This window comes from Thalassophryne amazonica, chromosome 13 (genome assembly GCF_902500255.1).
Source record: "Thalassophryne amazonica chromosome 13, fThaAma1.1, whole genome shotgun sequence".
Lineage (NCBI taxonomy): Eukaryota > Metazoa > Chordata > Actinopteri > Batrachoidiformes > Batrachoididae > Thalassophryne > Thalassophryne amazonica.
The window spans coordinates 24,025,351-24,047,736 of NC_047115.1; the positions used below are offsets into that span (position 1 = coordinate 24,025,351).

The window sequence follows — 22,386 nt, forward strand, 5'->3', positions numbered from 1 at the left end:
CCCCCCCCCCTCCAGCCAGATCAGCTACTGATGTTAGCACATATGATTAGTAGATTCACTAGTAATGAATCTCTGCAGAATTCCTGGATAACATTCTACGATTGCATAGAGGATGAGGAATCAAGAACGTAGGGCAAGAAATTGTGGGAAAATATGCAGATTAAAACCCAAGTTATAAGGACCACCCTTTCCAACCACATCTAAACAACAGAAATCTGTGTGGTCTCTTTGCTCCAGAGAGGGGGTCACCAGAGCCAGATAAATTCACAACAAAAGGTTCTTCGTCATTAGCCTAAAGAGTTGAAATACATCATGAGGCAAGACCACACGACAAATTGTCGTCATACATGAAATTTTGTGTGTGTGTGTGTGGGGGGGGGGGGGGGGGGGGGGGTTCTCCCTGACTTTTTTTTTCTACACGAGTTTTTGTTGGACTGTTACCTAGATTACTCAAAGCTTCAATGATTTCCACTAAGGCTGATGAAAGCATTTTAGAAATCAGTAAATGTGGAAGGGAGAGAGAGAGAGAGAGCGAGAGAAAGGTGCTTTCTGTGGGGTTGTGTGGATTTGTGACCGTGTTCACCTCGGAGGTAGTATCTGGTCATAAAAACAGCATTTTAAAATTTAAGTGTTTACCCCTTGCTAACCTTTACAAAATTAGGGGGGAAAAAATTATAAATACAGCAATTTTAGAGTGTATTACGCCATCTTAAATTATTTTGTTTGTGTGAGCAACCAGCTGATGTCACCCTAACTTCAGTCGGATTAGCAGTCACATCAAATTAACTTCTGTTTTGGTCCTGCCTCGATGGCTGTGCAGCAACAGTTGATACTGATGAACAAGTGGACCAGTACGTTTTGAAACCATCCCGTTAGTTTTAGAAAAACTTTATATGGTGTCCTGAGCAGAATCCACAGTACAGGATCTCTTTCTACAGGCCCTCTAAAACCTTGAAGCCTCTTTAAAGCTACAGTATGTAGGATTACTGTCATCTAGTTGTGTGGTTGCAATCACCAGTCAATTTTGTTGTCCTCCACATTTTTTCTTCTTCGGCGATGGGGGAATTAATCAATTTCACAAAGCAAGGATTCTCAAACTTGCTAGCCTGCACTAGCAACCAGAAGACAATATCGATACAGTGTGTCAAATCTAACAAGGCTTTAACGAGCACCTTGTTTAGGATGAAGGATTAAAAACTGCACACACATGTACAGTCAAAAACTGCTTTGGAGTCACATGCTGACAGAAAGAAACCAAGGTAAAGTTTCTCTCTCACCACAAGAGGGAGTCTTTAGTGCTTAAACTGTAAAACCATGAAGTGCTGAATTTCCTTCTTTCAACACTTTAATTTTACCTCCACAAACTCTGTTCTGCTGCCCTCAAGAGATAAACATGAAAAAGGCACAATATTTTCAGTGTGTTTATTTCTTTCAAGTCATCCACAGAATAAATAGAGACAACTCCAACCAATGACACCAGACAGAATGGATGAAATAGCTTGAGTTTGTTAAAATAAAGAAATTAGTGTATATCGTGTCGCTGAATTATAGTCAGACTTTTGTTTTTAAATAAAACCACAAGGAGCTGCACCGCAGGTACAAGGAGCAAGAACCGAGAAATATCTAAAAAGCATATAAAAATAAATCTACACACAAACCTACACGCAACTCTAATTTAGAAACACACACAAACAAAAAGACCATTTTTCAGGAATCATTGAAACAAACATGCAATGAAAGTGTGAACCTTTTTTTTCTCCATGACTCAAAATATTTACATGGTATCCGTAGAGTACGCTGACGTATAAACAAATACATCTTCAGCTACCTCGCTGTCAGCCTATAATTAGCGCCTGTATCACAGCGCAAAGCTAATCTTTTATCATGTGGCCCCCATTGTTATAAATTTTAATATAAAATGTAAAATTAGGTATGCGCATTTTTGCTGCTTATGTACAACTTTGCAGTTAGTTTTCCAGTGTTGCAAGTGCTTCTCCACAATGTGGTGTTTGACACACAGCAATGTCAGTTTCTAAGCAAGTGATTTGGGACGTAAAGAAATGAATTGAACCCTTGTTGATGGCTTGTAAATTTCTGCTGTGTAGACTTCAGTTACTTGATTTATAGCTACTACAGAACCGTCTGCTTATAACTCTGTTTTAGTCTAGAACAGTCAACTTTAAGGTCCTTCAAGCTCACATGGCAGAGAAGTGTCTGTTGGTGTTGGGTGCTTTCCACACGCGAGCACACGTTAATGAGCAACAAGACGACGATCCGTTTTTTACGTGTGGGGAAACAGCAGACACCTTGAACACATGGTGCGACCAATTTCTAGCTGATCGGCCTATGGACATTACGAATGACAGGCGGCTGAGTTGGAAAAGCATGTTCCAAGACCCTGGTTCCCAACCTGGAGTCCTGGAACACACTTTTAGCTGAGGTGACAGTTTACTTGCTCTGAGGTTGTCAAAATTAACATTTCTTCAGATGAACCAAAAAGAAAAGATTGGCAGTAGGTGGAATTAACATTATAGCTCCCCTAAAATATTTTGTAAGAATTACAATAGAGGAGGCGTCAAGGAAGACCCAGGACACGCTGGAGAGAGATTATATCACACAGATGGCTTGGGATCACCTTGTAATTGCCCAGGAAGGTTGGAGGACTTGACCAAGGATAGAAAAGTGTGGGATGAGCTGCTTATTCTGCTGCCACCATGACCTGCATAAGCAAAAATAAATAAATGAGCTATTTTGGAGGACGTGAGCACATGAGTGCCTACAGGCTAACTCGGCCTTTTGTAGGTACAAGTCCTCACCAGAGGCTGGGAACCACTGTTCCCAGCTATAAGAACTTCGTAGTAACGTGTACTTGAGCATCTTTCTTTCATGTGAGCAGAGCTGACATGACAATGAATTTGGGGTGTTGAACCCAAATCTCCACAATGGAACCTCATCACATGGACTGTCCCAACCAGATTTCCTATCAATTTGGTTGAATTTTGTGTTGTGTTATCCCATGTGACACTGGCTTAGGAACTCCATTATGTGGCTGAACACAGTAATCATCTGCCCAAATACATCAGACCAAAGAGGTGTTGAAATCAAAGAACTGGAAATCTGTGCCTCAAACAGAAGGTGTCAAACATTCAGCAGAGAAACTTTACATACAGATATTTTTGCTTCATCCATCAATGAAACAGCAACTTCCGCTGGAATACAGTTTTCATTTTACCTATATCCTTGACACTGGACAACAAAAAAACCCAGTGCTTTAATAGTAAGAAGTTCAAATTTTAGTAAAGATTAGAGTGGTGAGGAAAAGCCAGTCCTGAGTTTGAGCACTCCTTTCAACTAACTAGGAAACAGCTTGTACCCTTAAAAACCTCCCTTACTGAGTTTAACACATCGTGGTTTGAAAAACAAACAAAAAAAAAGAAAATCTGAGTCCCACAAACAGACTAGCACAATGTGGTGCTGATGCTGGTTAAAATAAAGCCGCCTAGTTACCTCACAGAGCAGGTAAACTACTTTTTGTCTGGCATCAACAACTTTGAGGAAATAAATACATTTTAAATACAGACACGGGGAGAGCAGCAGGTGAAATCCGGGTCGTCTTTGGCACACACAAGTGTGGCTCAATGGTCACGCACCTTTTTGCTTAACGGGATTTTCAAGGGGAGGATCTCAAACAGTGGATTTGTGACATCGTGCGCCACTGCAACATCTGGCGTGCACGCCTCCCTCCTGAACGATGCCACTATGGAAACTGAGTCTGAGTCATCGGCTTACACCTCGCTCACTGGCAGGTCGGCATCATCCAGATTTGGGGACGGTTCAGGCACGTGGGGGTTAAAGCTGCTCCGACGTCGCCAAAGTGAATCCTGGGGGAAGGTGATGGTGGTAGTGGTCACAGGTGAGACGCACGTCACTTTGCCAGGCGCGTCTCCTGCAGGGACAGGCGTGGTGGCACATGGCCATGACTGGGTCGTGGCAACAGGCTCATGAAGTGCTCGCTGTCCCACGCCAGGCTGCGAGCGTGTGCTGCTCGTGACAGCTGCCCCCCAGTCTGGGTAGCATGGTGGCACGGCAGACACGGGCGAGCAAGGGACGGTGGGACTCGCGTGACCGCGGTAGAAAGGGGAACGGCCGCCGTGTTCCTGCAGGAGAAAGTGGCATGAGGACAAAGCGGTACATTATTAGGGGTGTGGAGACATCACACAAAGAAACATGTCATGTTGTCGTGGAATGTGCAAAGAGAAGAGAGCTACAGACGTTGAATTGGCACCAGCACGTGGGGCCTGATGCAGCTTTAGCAGAGATGATACTGAAGGTTGTAGTTGATAACAGTTGTAGATGCTGGAGAAAGAAGCATTGCTAGAGCGGTAGATGATGGTAGTAGTAGCAGTAGCAGTAATAGTAGTAGCAGTAAAAGTAGTAGTGGTAGTAGTGTCAGCAGGCTTTAGTTTGGTAGTCTCAACAGGTGGAAGAGCAGAATGCCATAAGAAGCAGTGGGTGGATGCTGGCATATTTTTTTTTTATTTTTTCTCACAGCTTCACACCATCAAGTTTCACTCTCTGAAACACACACAACATAACAGGCAATGACGGGAGTAAAAGGAGCTGAGAGGAAAAGGTTGCAACATGAAATGTTGGTTAGGTCAACCTTTTTTTTTTTCTTTTTTAAAATCAACAAACAAGACATCCAAGTATCTGCAGAGGACGCAGTAAGATCTCTGAGGTGACATTACAGCGGCACAGGGACGCTTTGTAAGTCTGCAAGCTTTAAAACAAAAAACACTTCTGCTCACTAAATCCTAAAATATTCCAACTACTGAGAATAGAGAACCAGCTTTGTAATGCCAATAACGTCTTATAATCCTGAGATAAGCCACATGTATACTGCTGTATCCAAAGGTCATGACCTCTCTGGACAAGCACCTGTGAAGAACCGACCGGCTCAAAGCTGCGTCACACCAAATCGGATGTGCATCAAACTTTAGCAGCCTTCACACAGATGATCAGCTTTTCTTTTATACTGGAAACGATGGCTGGTCACTAGAAACGTGACAACAGACTGCGGACGTGTGGATTCAGCATTCGGGTCCAGATTTCAAAGCTATTACAATGTTGGGATGTTTAGCACACAAAGCTGCAAACTAAGTCAACTGGAAAAACTGTAGCCTTAGTAACATGTTTACTATGAGAAAGAGAGAAACAACATACAGGCAGCGAACAGGAGGGAGGAGGAGAGACAAGCAGGATGTCACACATCTAAGACAGGTACACAGCTGCAGCAGACTGCAGAGATAACAGGGCATGAGAGGAAGAAAAACGAGACATGAAAAGACACAATAAAGACACTTCAGGTAAATCATGCACTGCAACTGTGGGTTAGCCAACAACGATTCAATCTGTTCAACAAAAAGCACCAATAATGGTGAAGCCAGGTATTTATTTAAAGGTGGAGGCAATCACAGCAGGCGTGTCCACTGGTCAGATTAGGGAGAGGTACGGTGGCCGAGAGAAGCCACAACACTTTCAAGTTAATGCAACACTAGCAAATGCATACAATACAAACAGAAAAACATCTGCATCAATTCAACAGGTAACCTGCTGTCTGTGGCAAATCGCACTGCGCAAAAACTTTTTGTGTTGCCGTTATTTCTGTTGTATTGTGGATATCTGCAGCGTGTGTGTTTTGCATGTGTTCTGTGAATCCGCAACAGGCATGTGTTCAAATGACATTGTTCCGTGTGCCGTAGGTTATATTTGTGTGTTCTCCATGTGTGCAAGCATTTTCTCCATTTGCAAGGCCTTTTATAATGCAGCTACCATTTACTGAGTTGATGCAGGTGTTTTTTGTTGTCTTTTGCATTTTCTATGATTTAATTTGTAAATGTTGTGGCTCCTCTCAGCCACAGCAGAGGCCATGATGTGTCAACTGTGTACAAGTTTTCTTTTTAACCAGCTATTGGAGGTTGTTTGCAATCAAAGTCCACCAATGGGCCCAGTTACCTGCCTCTCTCAAATTGAAGTACTGTACCTGTTTAGGGTCATTGTGCACTTGGACCAACCTATTATTGACAATACTTTCTAATATTTGAATGCCTTGAAGAAGAAATGCACTGAGCCAACACTGGATTACTGCTGATTCTGGCATTGAGAAGATTAGTTACCAGTCAAACAGGGAAATATACAGTAAATGCCACAAGTTAGAAACCTGTGCTTCTTCCCCTTCTAACTTTATTTACAGCATCATGCCAATCCGTTGCCAGAATACAAGAAGAAATACTTGAGACATGGATTCATAATTGGGTGATCCAGATCCCAGTTTCATTCATTCATAATCTGCACTGGGTCTAAAACTATCAGCAAGCATTCTGAGTTACTGAAAAGGGTTGTGCAGAGAAAGTGGGATCAGTACATCTGTAACCCGTGGTGTGTTTGATTTTAGATGCCACATGCTCGCTGCGTCAGTCATCACATGCAAAAAATTAAAAATGAGATAAAAAGGCAACTGAAACGCTGTGCTGAGCTGAAACTGGGAAAGAAGGTGAAAAATAAAAGCGAATGTGGGAAGAGAAGTGGAAGCGGCAAGAAAGAGGGGGAGAAGGGAGGAGTGCTCGTCGGGTTATCACAGCCATACTCGGGGTGCGTTTGGCTCTCAGCAATAGGAGCATCAGATGTACCATCAGATCTGATCTGCTCCGTTAACGTCTACATCTGCAAACGGCCAGCCAGTGAGTGGAAACAGTATTAAATAAAATAAAATAAGTGAACTTAATAGTTTGGGGGGATTTAGAGGAGCTGACATACGTGCTGCTGCACTCCCCGATTCGGGATGTATACCTCTGTATACAGGGGTTTGACAGCCGTCTGGCCTGCCGCATCTGCAAATACACAGTGCAAAGCAGCATTAGAGCAGATGGGCCATCTGTCCACAGGGAGAAGAGGAGGTAGAGAGAATGTGACAGAGATGAGAGGGGGGAAAAAAGTGGTACAGTTGGAGGTGAAGGAAAAATGAGCAAAGAGGAAGACAAAGGCACAGGAAGGAAGGAATGACAAAGAAACAGACAGGGTTTGAGATTTCAACCTAAAAAAAACCTGACCTATGGAGGCAGAGAACACTCTTGCTCTGCACTCAGTGCCAGTTTATCCCTCTCTTCTTTACCTGCTGCCCGTGACTACGTCAGCATGCTGCTGATCAAACCAATGATTGGTGGTTAAAAATGGCATTTCCTGATGTACAAAAACATTATGATGTGATGTCTGGCCCCATGAAACAAACACTTTAAAGCATCTGTAACAGCGGTAGAACAAAATACGAAGGTGTTAAAGCATGCAGTGTTCTTCATCTTCTTCACTTAATTTCACAGAGGGTGGAGTGAGAACCTCACCAAGCTCTGGCACATGGTTACGGGATCAACGTCAAAAAGGCTGTCTGGTAAAACAAATACTAGTAGATAAATGTATATGACAGAATCATGCTTGGTTCAAGTGTATTGAGCCAACAAGCTGACGCACAAAACACACCACCAAAATAAAAGATGTGTTTGGAAGCTGGCCTGCTTCATTCTGCACGTGTCAAATAGCTGCAGGTCTGACTCAATGCATGTGTGGAAGCTAGCAGTGCACGAGGTAGCCAAAGGTTTGCACTTTAAACAGTGCAGACCTGTTTTGACTTGAAGCCACACTGTGTAGGATTTAGTGTTCTCTAGTGGTGAGGTTGCAGGTTACATTATGCCATCACCAGTCAAGATTTTGCTTCCCCTTCATGTTTTCGCTTCTTTGGGATTCAAGTCCCCTTACCTTCTCTTGTGATGTGCACAACATATGATCCCTTATTTTGCAAAAATGAGTGTTCTCAAACTTAGTCCATGAGCACAATGCGAATTTTCACTTCATCAGTACCACTCAAGAGGAAAAACCATCATCAATCCAGCCTCAGTATTCAAAGATCTATCAATAAAAGGTGTGATAACTATTTCAGGGTGGTAGCTGCAGCCAGGTAGAGGTCAACATTTATAAACGCTACAATCGTAACTGAAAGAGATAATATTTATCTGACCACAAAGACTCCAAAAACGTGTAGTCTGGATGTTATGGAGTTATGGGGTAAAAACTGCAAAAACTAATAACAAAGGTCAATTTTAGTTTGCACATTGGTCAAAAGTTAAGGCTGCTCCAATTCTGGTCAGGAAGTGATGCTAATTGAGCCAATATGGTTTAAAAAAAATAGCTTGCATCATCACTTGTGCTTCATTATAACATTACTGAGTAACATATGTCATCTATGGAAATGGACTCATTTCAGCATTACTTTGGAGTCCAAGGTTTCAACATGGTCAAAACTATTCCATTTATTATTCCTATTAGCTCAAGCAATAATATGTATCCCTTTGTAATAAAATTGGAGCAACTTTAATTTTTGACACCTGTACAAACTGAAATTGGCCTTTGTCATGCATTTGCCATTTTTACCCCATAACATTCAGACACAGATAGCCCAAACTATACCTTTTTGGAATCTTTATGATCAGACCATTAAGGTTGTACACTTCTCAATATAACTGGAGAATTTTTAAATTTTGACCTCTGTGTAATCTTGCATTGACCCTTATCTGGCTAGAGCTGCCACTCTTGGATGGTCACCACACATTTTTGTGTCGGTCATGATACACTGAGGCTGGATTAGAAGTGTTGTTTAGTCCCCTTAAGTAGTACCGAAAACCTGCTTGGCCCAGTGATTAACTTGCTAGCCTGCACCAGCAGCCAGTAGACTGTGTACAGGGAAGCAACCACAGATTTCTTTTCTGGTGGCCAAGCGGTTAAGTGCGCTTGTTTCCCATGCGGAAGGTTCCTGGTTCAAGACCACCCTGGTCATTCTCTATGTCATGTGGAGTTGCGTGAGGAACAACACTCGGCATAAAACTTGTTAAATCAACATGTACTTCCATCTTGGATCTGCTGTGGCAACCTCAAGTGAAACAAGGAAGAAGCCGAAGGGACTTACTTTTCTTCAATTTTTTCCAGCTGTGCTGGAAAATTTGAATGGCAGAGTAAGAAAGTCTATTTTGGAATACTGTGTCAAGGTGGCAGCCTCCATGAGGGGGCATGCTACCGTGTAGATATGAAGTGCTCATCTTAAACTTATGGAAACATCAATTCGTTGTTGCAGATAATTACACACAAATGAACAGACATTATGAAGGCTACATTCCATTTGTTTTAGTAAACACACTGTAGCTTTAAATCAAATCATTTTAACTCCAGTTGGCTCTATGTTACCCAGCAGATCCAGATATGGCAGATTGTTGGTATTTGGTGGAGATCTTTGCCTTTATAATCACTCTAGTGTCTCCTGCCAAAATGGAAGATTTGATTCCAGAACATTATGTGACATCAACTCACAGTCTAGTTTATGGTTTGTAGGGCAAACATAGGAGAAATTCATCTGAAACACACTATTGTGTTTTTTTTTTAATCCACATCACATGCAAGAGATCAGAGTATGTTACTAATGACTGGGAATGATGACAAATCTTTAAAAAGAGCCACGCTTTCAGCCTGTAGGGTGTTTTCTCAAAGTAATGCAGTAAAGCATTTGTGAACTTTACACCACAAGTTCTAGTATTGTTAATGTTTGTTCCCTTTGTGTCGAAGCTGCTACTGTTGTGTGTGTGGAGACTGAGTGGGATAAAAAAACATTTCTTACTAACTAACAGACCTGACTGCATCTCTGTAGCCACATGAGATCTTGTGAGAGCAACACACGACGAGCAGTAAACCATCACATGAATATAACAATCACTATAAGTGGTGTGAATAACTTCAGGTCATCATTCCTCACTTCACTACTACATCATGCACATGCAAGGCTGGGTCATGGCTGAAGCTGCTGTCCTTCCTGTATGAACAGGACTCTCTAAACTTCAGATGCAGGCTGGACATATGATTAGACAACTTGGTCTAATCATAAAGCTTCAGTCCGTATGGCTGTTGGCAGACGACACGGTGCTGTACTGTAATGCATGTTACGTACTGTGGCTGCAGACCTCCCTGGCCCCCGCTGGGCCACAATGGCCCCAGACACAGCTTTTATCCAGTTGTGCATCTCCTCTGGACTGTCCGCCTAGTGGAGATGGGGAAAATGGCACGAAGAGGAACGTGAGACAGTTTGACATGGATATCAGATTAAGTGACAGAAGAATAAAAGAGTCTGTAAAATCAACTTTAAAAGAGTTTGAAGTAGTTTTTAATCAAAGTCTTTCTATGATAAAACAAGGCAAAAAAAAAAGCCAACCTGAATGTAAAAGGTCCTAGTTGTGGTGACGACTTCAAACAGATTGTCTCTCATCATAATGTCACTTCAACAAAAACATGTTACAAGATTATATTTATCTAAATTCCTTTAAAAAAAAAAGTCAGAAAACCAATAAAAAAAAATATGCGCACAGACACACACACACACACACACACACACACAAAAAGGGAAATGGCTGAAATTTGTTTGCTACCTTTGTTTACACTCCTGAACTTTGTGAACTTCCTTTAGTGGGATCATTCTCAGAGGTTCTTTTTCCTAAAGTGAAGAAAACAGCTGTTTAAAACACAAAGCTGAAACAAACACTTGCTTTAGAACAGTACACAATGTCAAGCTAAATGTTTTCATTCACTGTAAGCTGTATGATTTATCCTCAGAGTAATCACTTTATTGCCCCAAACGTCTGATGCAGCACAAATATGTTGAAACTTAAAGCTCACAGAATACGTAAAAAACTTAAAAAAAAAAAAAAATCGGGAAACCAGCACAAGGATAATGTACAACACGTACATAAGGACAGTATCACCATAACCCAGGACCTCAAGTGGGAGTCAACCATCAGCTCCCTCATCAAGAAGGCCCAGCAGAGGATGTACTTCCTGCGGCAGCTGAAGAAGGCCAAGTTGCCTGTCCAGCTGATGGTGCAGTTCTACACGGCCATCATCGAGTCCATCCTCTGCTCCTCCATCACGGTGTGGTACCCCGGGGCCACAGCCAGGGACAGACACAGACTGCAGCGCATTGTGGCCTCTGCTGAGAAGGTGATCGGCTGTAGCCTTCCATCTCTCCACGACCTACATGTCTCGAGAACTCTGGGCCGAGCAGGTCGGATCACAGCTGACCCTTCTCACCCTGCACACGGTCTGTTCAAGCACTCCCCTCGGGCAGGAGGCTACGGTCCATCCGGACCAGAACCTCCCGCCATAAGAACAGTTTCTTCCCCTCTGCCGTTAGACTCATGAACTCCTCATAACTCAGTCACCTTAAGCTTAACTCTGTCACTTTATCATTTTATCACGGGTCACTTTAGACAGTGTACTTTGGTTTTTAGTTGCACTCCTCCCACTGCACTGTTTTTTCTGTTTCTCTGTTGCACACAGCCTTTCATATTTCTTTTTTTTTTTATCTTAGATTTTATCTTATTTTGACACATTATATTTTATCTTAGCATTTTATCTCTTCTTAATGTTGCACCATTGTACCGAAGCAAATTCCTAGCCTGTGAATCCTGTTCACTGGCAATGGCAATAAACTTCTGATTCTGAGTATGAGAGTGTGTTTGTGTGTAAAAAAAACCAAGGGGGACAAAGACATGATGCTACATGTCAAACGAAGGCCCTGAATTCCACCAACTGTGGGCAAAACATGCCAGAACTTGAGTGTATGTTCGCTGTTACTGCGTGTTGGATTGTGAGGATGAAGTCTAATTGACATTTTTCAATAGTAAATGCATTTTTTGAAGGTCTTCACTTGAATTACCAAATCTGACTTGAAGTAACTCATCGCATTTTCTTCCAGAAGGAAATACCGCCGTTTCCAGTTTCTCATCTGAGCAAAGAGAAAAGCAAGACAAGACATAATTGCAAAATTTCAAATCTGACAATTTGTGATTAAATTAAACAACGTAACCAGTTTTCATTAGATTACATAAAATACAGTTATGTTCAGACATTTACATACACTCATGAATGTCAGCATGTGAATGTTATACCAATATTGGTTGTTTTTCTGGAGCAGACTCCATCCATCCATTTTCTATACCCGCTCACACCAATTCAGGGTCATGGGTTCTGGAGCAGAATGATTCTACAATATACATCTTTAATTTAAAACACCCAAAAACTTGGTACACAAGTTTTACGGTCTTGTCTTAAAAGCATTATGCACAAGTGGCACAACGCATGGCATGGCAACCAAACACTGGGGTTTTTTTGGGAACCTCAGAGCAAACAATGGTGTAGAGCGAAAAGGTGGTGAACCAAGTAGCCTCATTAGGAACGTAAAAGCTCGCAAAGCTCCTGGGCCAGACGGTGTCTCACCTGCCACTCAGACACTGTACTAATGAGCTTGCTCCAGCGTTTAGAGACATATTCAACTCCTCACTGGAGGCTTGCCACATGCCTGACTGTTTCAAAACCTCCATCATTGTTCCTGTTCCCAAGAAACCGAGGATCACTGGACTCAATGACTACAGACCGGTGGCACTGACTTCTGTAGTCATGAAGTCATTTGAGCGTCTGGTTCTGTTCGACCTCAAATCTCTCACGGCCACCCTCTTGGACCCCTTGGAGTTTGCTTACAGAGCCAATAGGTCTGTGGATGACGCCATACATCTCGCATTGCACTTCATTCTGCAGCATCTGGACTCCCCGGGAACCTACGCTAGAATCCTGTTTGTGGACTTCAGCTCTGCCTTCAATACCATCCTCCCAGATCTTCTCCAAGATATGCTTTCCCAGATGAACGTGCCTGATTCTACCTGCAGGTGGACTGCCAACTTCCTAAAGGATAGGAAGCAGCATATGAGGCTGGGGAAGAATGTCTCGGACTCCCGGACCACCAGTATCGGTACTCCTCAGGGCTGTGTCCTCTCTCCTCTGCTTTTCTCCCTGTACATCAACTGCTGCACCTCTGATCACCAGTCTGTCAAGCTTATTAAGTTTGCAGATGATACCACCCTTATCGGACTCATCTCTGATGGGGATGAGTCCGCCTATAGGCTGGAGGTCCAACGACTGATGTCCTGGTGCAGCTAAAACAACTTGGTGCTGAACACCGAGAAGACAGTGGAGATTATTGTGGACTTTAGGAAGAACACAGCCCCTCTCCCCTTCATTACCCTGGCAGACACCCCCATCACCATAGTGGACACCTTCTGTTTCCTGGGAATCACTCTAACCCAGGACCTCAGGTGGGAGTCCACCATTACTTTTGTTGTCAAGAAGGCCCAGCAGAGGATGTACTTCCTGCGGCAGTTGAAGAAATTCAACCTGCCAGCAAGGATCATGGTGCAGTTTTACACTGCCATCATCGAGTCCATCCTCACCACCTCCATCAACGTATGGTACGCTGGAGCCACCACCAGGGACATACAGATACTAGAGCGCATTGGCAGCCTTGCCGAGAAAGTGACTGGCTGCAACCTTCCATCTCTTCAGGATCTGTACACCTCCAGGACACTGGGGCGTTCAAGTCGAATCAGAGCCGATCCTTCTCACCCTGGATATAGCCTCTTTGACGTCCTTCCCTCAAGCAGGAGGCTACGGTCCCTTCGGACCAGAACCTCCCGCCATAAGAACAGTTTTTTCCCCTCTGCTGTTAGCCTCATCAACAAGAACTTTTAGAACTCTAGATTGTTGCCATCACCACCATTTATTTATCTTAGCTCATACATTCTGTAACATTGTTATAGTGTAAAGTTTTATTATATATTACTTGTTTTACTGCTCTATTTTATTTTATGTTAGCACCAAGTACTGCAGCAATTTCCTAATGTTGTACACTTGTTCACTTATATGGCAATAAAACTTTTCTGATTAATCATGGGGATGTTGTGGATATGGTGTCAACTAATAGCCGGGATGTGCTGGAAGCTGGAGCATTGCTATTCCATGGAAAAACAAAAAAAGTGAGTACTTTTTTGTTTTTCCACAGAGAAATGTACTCTCAACGTCTGTGCACAATGAATCAGCACATAAAGGATTTAACACTGGAAGTTATAGTGACTGTATGAAGGCTGTTCACTGACAATATCTGCTGTGCAATCATCCAGCCCCACAAAAAGAAGACTTCAAAGAAATCACTGCAAGCCAATATTACCGTGAGATTCATTTCCATGAGTGTAGTAAGTAAACTAGGGCTGCAGCTAACAATTACTTTCATAATCAACTGATCAATAAATTATTTTCTCAACAAGTCAGTTGTTAGGTCCATAAAGTGTCAAACATAAATAAATACATAAATAAAAGATGAAAAACACAGCTCAATGAAATTACATATAAACTGAATTTAGAGTTTTTAAAAATGTCTCAATGAATCATCAAAATGGTTGATTAATGATCAATTGATAAATACACTGATTAATGTAAATTTTTGACCATAACTGCAAATACTGAAGCAACTTTAACATTTCAGCATGAATGCACAGATAATTTAAAAGAAGGCATACAATTACAAAACCACAGATAATCATTCATGTGACAACGCAAGACAAACTGAAAATGAACTCTGCAAGTATATTAGCATAATGAAGCTAATGGAAAAAATAAAAAAGGTTCTAATTTACCATCAACATCACAATTTATTTAGTGCACCTGAAGCAAAATGTGAGCAGCAATACTGCAAACTGACTCAAAACACCCATGTTTCACCAGAAGATCCTCAATGGTAAAGACAGACACATTGAGGAACTTTGACGTTCTGAAAGCCAACTGACTAACCACACAGCCCAGAGAAAACTCACCACAGCTCCCTGTTTGACGCAGTAACCAGACTTGATGACGGTGTGCCCCTGAGCCGGCCTGCTTAGAAAGTACGGGAGATGACTGTGGGAACGGTGCAAAGCTTCACCCCCTGCTCTCTCTGTACCATCACCGCCTTCGTGCTGCAGGATGAAGCAGAACAGCAACACTTCAAAATACAACACACTCATCTTCTGCAGTCCCAGACAACATTTATGTTGCCAACAACTCCCACAAGAGCTGCGTCAGTCACAGTCAGTCAGAGCTGCGTGTCAGTCAGAGCGAGCTGCAAAAAGTTTGTACCTGAGTTTTCAGAGGTGGTGTTTGTAGTTGCCATCTGCCACGCCGGTGTTTGCCAACCCGGACAGTGGGAATACCACCTCAACCGGCAACTTAGCCCAGCGACTGGACAGCAACAACGTCCGAGGCCCAACGTGGTGAATTCACTGAGGCCGCGCGCTGCGTCACGAGTGCCGCTTCCCCGAGGCCTCGTGCAGCCACCGCGGATCCATCAGCGCGGAAACACCGAGGCCGCGCGGCACCAGCGCAGTGCAGATCCATCCCGGTGACAAACAACGCAGGCTGTTAACATCGGCGATCGACAAGCTGCTCATAAGCCGACCATGGGGCCTAAGAAGGTTCTGACAGCGGAGGAAGGTGACGATATTAAAAAATCTCTGGACTTTTTATCAGAGGAGATTTCTGTTGTGAAGCAGCAACAGAAATCAATCATGGATCTGGTGGAGGAGGTGAAGGCATTACGGCTCCAGAATGCCGAGAAAGACCGGCATCTGGTGCAGCTGGAAAATAGAGTGGCTGAATTGGAGCAGTACACCAGAATTAACGACGTCATCATCACAGGTCTTCATATCAAACCACGGTCCTACGCACGGGCGGTAACAGATGAGAGCGGAGGGGAGCCCAGTGAACAGGAGGTCAGCTCTGTGGAAAAACAGGTTGCTGATTTCCTCCTATCTAAAGGTATAGAAATGGATTTAAATAACATTGAAGCGTGCCACCCTCTGCCCCGGAGAAATGACGGTGATAAACGAACCGTCATCATGAGATTCATCAACAGAAAACACAAAACAGCACTGTTAAAACAAGGAAGAAAACTGAAAGGGACAAACGTATTCATCAATGAACATCTCACCAAACGGAATGCCGACATCGCCAGGAAAGCACGCTTCTTAAAGAAACAGGGAAAAATCCAGCACACATGGACTTCAAACTGTAAAATATTCATCAAACTGAACGGATCACCTGAACAAGCAAAAGTCATGGCAATAAGGAACATCGAGGAGCTGGACAAATATGAACAATAGTGTTTCTTAAAGCGAGGATCTGGACAGATATGACCAATAAGGTATGAGGACACAAACACATCACAACACCATGACACAGACCAGAGGAACCTATTCATCTACTACCTATTCATCTACATCTGGAGACAAGAAGGATATAACTCAAAGGATTGCTGATCATGGAAAAGTAGAACTGAGAACATTTAAATACACAGACCACAATGTACTGGACTTGGAGCACGATATAGACCCGGACAATAATTTCTTCTCAAATATCAATGACAGTTGTTGCTATTATACAGATGAACAGTTTAATCGGATCATTAAAACGGATAACAAATTATCAATAATCCATTTCAACAGCAGAAGTCTATATGCAAACTTTAACAACATTAAAGAATATTTAAGTCAGTTTAAAAAAATATTTAACATAATTGCTATATCAGAAACATGGATCAATGAAGATAAAGGAATGGATTTTGAACTGGATGGATATGAATTTAATTGTGTAAACAGAAAGAATAAGAGTGGAGGAGGAGTGGCTGTGTATGTGGATAAGAACATGGATTATAAAATAGTAGACAATATGACAACTGTGATTGATAACTTATTAGAATGTATAACTATTGAAATATGTGAAGAAAAAAGCAAAAATGTATTAGTCAGCTGTATATATAGAGCACCAGGATCTAGTATTGAAACATTCACTGACTGTATGGGAAAAATGTTCTCAAAAACTAATCAAAAAACTGTGTTCATTTGTGGTGACTTAAATATTGATCTGCTCAATCCAAATAAGCATAAAATAACAGATGAATTTATCAGTATAATGTACAGTATGAGTTTATATCCAAAAATCACCAGGCCAAGCAGAATTACATCCCATAGTGCTACCTTAATTGATAATATATTCAGCAATGATATTGAGAATAACACTGTGAGTGGATTATTAATCAATGACATTAGTGATCATCTACCAGTTTTCATCGTTTATAATAGAAACCATCGGCGGAATCAGCCAGAGGAGAAAATAAAATACAGGCGAGTGCGGACAGAGGAATAAACATAAATTACTTACTGATAGTCAATATGGATTCAGAGCACATAGTTCAACATCACTTGCATTAATAGAATCAGTTGAGGAGATTACAAACGCCATAGACCACAAATTACATTCAGTTGGAATATTTATAGACCTTAAAAAGGCTTTTGATACAATTAATCATGACATATTAATCAATAAACTTGAACAGTATGGGATTAGGGGGTTGGTGTTGCACTGGGTGAGAAGCTACTTAAGTAACAGAAAACAGTTTGTGAAGTTGGGGGAATATACATCATCATGCTTGGACAATGCTTGTGGCGTCCCACAGGGGTCAGTATTGGGTCCAAAACTGTTTCTAATTTATATAAATGATATTGTCAATGTTTCCAAAATATTAAAATTAGTATTATTTGCAGATGACACAAGCATTTTTTGTTCAGGGGGGGATTTGCAGGAGTTACTGAGGAGGATCAGTATAGAAATGGGAAAATTGAAAATATGGTTTGACAGAAATAAATTATCATTAAATTTAAGTAAAACAAAATACATGTTATTTGGCTATTGTAATACAGACATACAGGTTCAGTTACAAGTCGAGGGGGTAGATATTGAAAGGGTACATGAAAATAAGTTTCTGGGGGTGATAATAGATGATAAGATAAACTGGAAGACTCATATAAAACATATACAAAGTAAACTGTCAAGAAGCATTTCAGTTCTAAACAAAGCGAAACATATTCTGGACCACAACTCACTCCGCATTCTTTACTGCTCACTGGTTTTACCATATTTACAGTACTGTGCAGAGGTATGGGGTAATACTTATAAAGGTACAACACAATCACCATCAGTAATGCAGAAAAGAGCTATAAGAATTATTCATAATACTGGCTATAGAGATCATACAAATCCACTATTTTTACAATCCAAATTCTTAAAATTCACAGACTTGGTTCATTTTCAAACAGTACAAATTGTGTATAAAGCAATAAACAATTTACTTCCAGCAAATATTAAAAATATGTTTTTTAACAGATCAGGGGATTACAGTCTGAGGGGGAAATTTAATTTAAAGCATCAGTGGGCACGAACAACATTAAAAGGTTTCTGTATTTCTGTCTGTGGGGTGAGGATGTGGAACAGATTGGGAGTGGGGCTCAAGCAATGTCCAAGCATGAACCAGTTCAAACAGCGGTACAAAAATATGGTTTTTTCTGGGTATAGGGAGGAGGAAGGGTAATGAGGGTTAGGGTGTTTTTGTTTTTTGCTTCGGCTTGTAAATATATAGTATTTTGTATGTAAGTAGGTATGTGTAGGTGTATATTTATGTTTGTGTATATATATGTGTATATATGTATATGTGTATGTATGTTGATGTGTATATGTATGTGTATATATATGTATATATATATATATATATTGATATCGGTTTAGGTGTGTAGGAATTTATGTGTATATGTGGCAAAGGGTATTACTGGTTGTGGGGAAGAAGGGGTAGGGATAAATAAGCTGATGCTTCACCCTACCCCTTTTCGGACATGTTGGGTACACAGTAGGAACTTTTTTGTTGTTGTCTTTACTGATCTATCTTGTAATTGTTGTTGTATCAAATGTTCGAAATAAACAGTTTTCATTCATTCATTCATTCATTCATTCATTCATTCATTCAAAAAAAGGAGCGATAAAATGAAGATTATCTCCAATCACTGCTTGCAGTTGTACCTACATTGTTCCTGCCACTTATTGTTAATAACTTGGTAGCATTTCCCATGTTTGTTCACTTCAAGGTTCCAAAATTGCAAGACAAACGTTCAAATAATAGTTACTAGGAAAATTAACAATATACATATATGCAAACATGAAAAAGGGTGGTGTAACACAAGCGTGGGACAGTGTACCTGTGTCTGGGTGACGATGGGGACACCACCTATGATCTCTGTTTTATAAGACACTTGCTTTTTGGGTCCTGTGACATCTGATAAAGCCTTCTGACTCTCTAAATTCTGCTGGCCATCAGACAACTTTGGAACCTTTGGAAATCACATGTGGAACAGAAGCATGACATTTAAAAACAGATTTAATTAACACAATTACAGCACAGAAATAGATGTAGAATATAACTGTGGGATGGGCAATTTATCTCTTAACATTTAGCACGCAACAGCTACATGCAGCAGCTGAAACTTTTAATTTAGCATGTAGATACAAAGTGTTCTATGTGTATACACAGTTCAGGCTTCATTTGGAATAACGGAAAGAGATTTCTCTGTGAAAGCTTTTAATATAACAACGCAGCATCCTGTTACTCATGTCGTGACTCACTCCCATCTAGTTCTAACACTCCATTCATTCATTCATTCATTTCTGCCAAATAAGGGAGAACAACTGTTTTGGCCAAGTGAGAACTCGAGCAAAAAGAACAAGAAAAAAAAAAAATCTAATGAATCAGGAATGGTATGGAAAGTGTTTGAATTTCATTAGCATATATGGCTCACAGTTATCTTCGTGGCATTATTGAGAGCGTTGACCCACTCCACAAGATCCTGCTGGTCGTTGGCTTGCAGGAAGAATTTCCTCATCCCTGCATTGATGACTAACAGATTGTAAAATTAGCAGTGACGAAGTGTGAGTGAAAGTTTGACAAATAATATAGTATGATAATATGAAACGTGTGTATTAGCAGCCCATATGCAACGCCCAATGTTTCTCTAGAAATGACAAATACAACAGCAGATTTTCTTCTCCCACTGTAGTTTTCTCTCCATGTCGCTGAGTTAGCTAGATTCAGGGAGTCCGTCTCTGACCACCTCCCACCTCAACTGTGGGGATCCTTTAAACAAAATGTTGGGACAAATTCTGATTCACTGTGGAGCAGAATTCTGGAAGTTATAGAATATCCATTGTAGAATTCTTTCACCTTAAACGTGACTGTGTACACCCCCCCCACCAAAGCTCCAACACGACAGGTGTACGGGACATCAAAGCTGGACAGATAAAACGTGCACTGGTGAGCTATGTTTTGGACAATAATCATTCTTCACGGAGGTTCAACAATAAACTGTGAAAACAAAAAAATTGCAATCTTTGCATGTACTGAACCATGGGCTGCATTACTGTTGAAAGGCATGTGGCCTGCAACATTGACAACTATATTGTCATGTTCAGATGGTTCTTTCTGAGGTAACAACATAAAATGGAATGTTAAAAACTCAGGCGGAATGTTCAGGAAGCATAAATTCTTCAATCCTCAAGCTAATTGCTGAGCATTTCAAGTGGTATCATACCATACCATATTTTTAAGTTTGTGCAAGTGTTTCTGTTCTAAACCTGTATGGGGAAATCTGAGAGGAACATACTTTAATTTGAACCTTACAGTGACACTGAAACAGTGATTCATAAACACTGAAAGAGGCTACTGTTGTATCGATTCTTCATTGTTTGGTGAGAGCGTCTCTGAACATATGGTCCAGCTCTTCCACAGAGCAAGACCTTATTTTCTTTTTCTGCCAATTCACCTTAACCAAGAATTAAAGTGACATTATGAGAGTGATAATGAGTATTATTTATCATTATTACGAGAATATTGATTTGCCTTTTAAAGTGCTTGATTGTGGTGAAGTATCATCTCTACAGTTCAGGATTGACAAATCTGTTTGGGAAATCTAACACCTGACTCACTGTGAAGCAGAAGTTTCTAAAACAGTGTGCACAGCTCAGTAATTCATTTGGATTTGTCTCACGAGCACACATAAGGCAGAGGTATTCATCTACAGTATATGACTGCAATCAAGTCTCATTTTACAGTAAAGCTGCCTTGAAAGTGTGAAGACTGTCTACACTGACATACGTTTTCACCCTTTAATGTTTTAAGTTACTGTACACAGAAAAACCTGAAGAGCAACAGGACTTGTATGTCAGCAAAGCATGTGGCACACAAACGGCAGTTTAAAGATAACTATACATTTCTGAAGCAGCATCCTGTTGAAACCTTAACAAGGTAACTGGTGTGCACAAACAGTGAGGGAAAGTCGGCTTCTTGTCATACACTAGGATTTCCTGCTATTGAAGCAGACAGAGGACAACAAGAGGGGCTAGTAAACAAAAACAGGGAATGGAGGTTTACGCCTCAATAACATGGTGAAGATGATGACATCGTTCAATCTCATTGCCTCTATGTGGTATCTGAGTAAACATTCACTCATAGGATGTAGTTTCAAAAGCATGTATTCACCCTCTGAGAATATTTTGTTTTTTGTTTTCATTGCATTGTTTATTAATCTGGCTTTTTGAAATGTGTTGAAGTTAAACCAAAAACTGTCAACTGAATTGATATCTGGATGATAATTTAGCCACTGTATCAATATAGATGTTTGTAAGTAATTTAAGTATGTTCTGCTTTAGCCTTGGGATTAACAATTTGCTGGAATTCCTGTCCAGACTGCAGGTTTCTTGCTGACCACATAGCCTTTTCCTCCAAGATTTTCCTGTTTTCCACTGTATTCATTTTACCCTCAACTTACATTGCAGAGAGAAAAAAAAGAACCCACAGAGAACGCTGCTGCCAACACTATTAGTCCAGGAGCCAGTCATCAATTTTGACCTGATTGGTACCACTAAAGGTGACCAAACGACACTTAGAATCCAGCCTCAGTGTACCATGGCCTACACAAAACTGTATAATTTGGACCATCTGTGACAGAATGTTCTGGAGTTATGGGGTAAAAAAAAAAAAAAACAGCAAAAATGGTGATAAAGATCAGTTTCAGTTTGTACAGGGGTCAAAAGTTAAAGCTGCTCCAATTTCAGCAAAAATAAATAAATAAATAAAATTAATACAATTTTTAATAATGGAATAGTTTTGTCTGTGCTGAATGTTTGGTCAAGCAAGGTCGACATCCACTGAATTCAATGACAGGTGGTATATGTTACCCTGTAACGTGATAACTAAGCATGACAAATGGTGCATACTATTCCTTATTAGAACCCTATCAACCCAAACAATACCTTTTTAGAATAGTTATGATCAGACAAATGTGATATAGTTTCAACATGATTGGAGCATTTTTACATTTTGACCTCCGTGTAATTCTTCATTGACCCCTAGCTTGCTACAGCTACCACCCTGTGATGGTTATCATACATTTTTGTGTAGGCCATGGTACACTGAGGCTGGATTCTAAGTGTCGTTTGGTCACCTTAAGTGGTACCGAAAACCTGCTTGGCCCATGGACTATATGCTTTATGATCTTTATG

At 41.0% G+C, this 22,386-nt stretch overlaps 1 protein-coding gene across 11 annotated transcripts in view; it reads right to left on the reverse strand.

Moving 5' to 3' along the window:
• Positions 1-3,149: 3,149 nt before the first annotated feature.
• The window catches only part of LOC117523985 (pleckstrin homology domain-containing family A member 1-like), a 37,143-nt gene continuing 17,906 nt past the window's right edge, over positions 3,150-22,386 (reverse strand). For 2 of the 11 annotated variants that reach the window (XM_034185677.1, XM_034185678.1), the window contains exons 5-14: positions 19,629-19,726; positions 19,032-19,163; positions 14,787-14,927; positions 11,804-11,872; positions 10,518-10,582; positions 10,304-10,370; positions 10,043-10,132; positions 6,817-6,890; positions 5,224-5,298; positions 3,827-4,157 (exon numbers count right to left, since the gene is read on the reverse strand). In XM_034185677.1, coding sequence (XP_034041568.1) covers positions 3,926-4,157; positions 5,224-5,298; positions 6,817-6,890; positions 10,043-10,132; positions 10,304-10,370; positions 10,518-10,582; positions 11,804-11,872; positions 14,787-14,927; positions 19,032-19,163; positions 19,629-19,726 — 1,043 coding nt within the window. In that variant the 3' untranslated portion in view covers positions 3,827-3,925. Of the gene's footprint in view, positions 4,158-4,291; positions 4,576-5,223; positions 5,299-6,816; positions 6,891-10,042; positions 10,133-10,303; positions 10,371-10,517; positions 10,583-11,803; positions 11,873-14,786; positions 14,928-19,031; positions 19,164-19,628; positions 19,727-22,386 lie in introns of those variants that run through there. The other 9 variants (XM_034185679.1, XM_034185683.1, XM_034185682.1 and 6 more) reach the window with 9 other exon arrangements.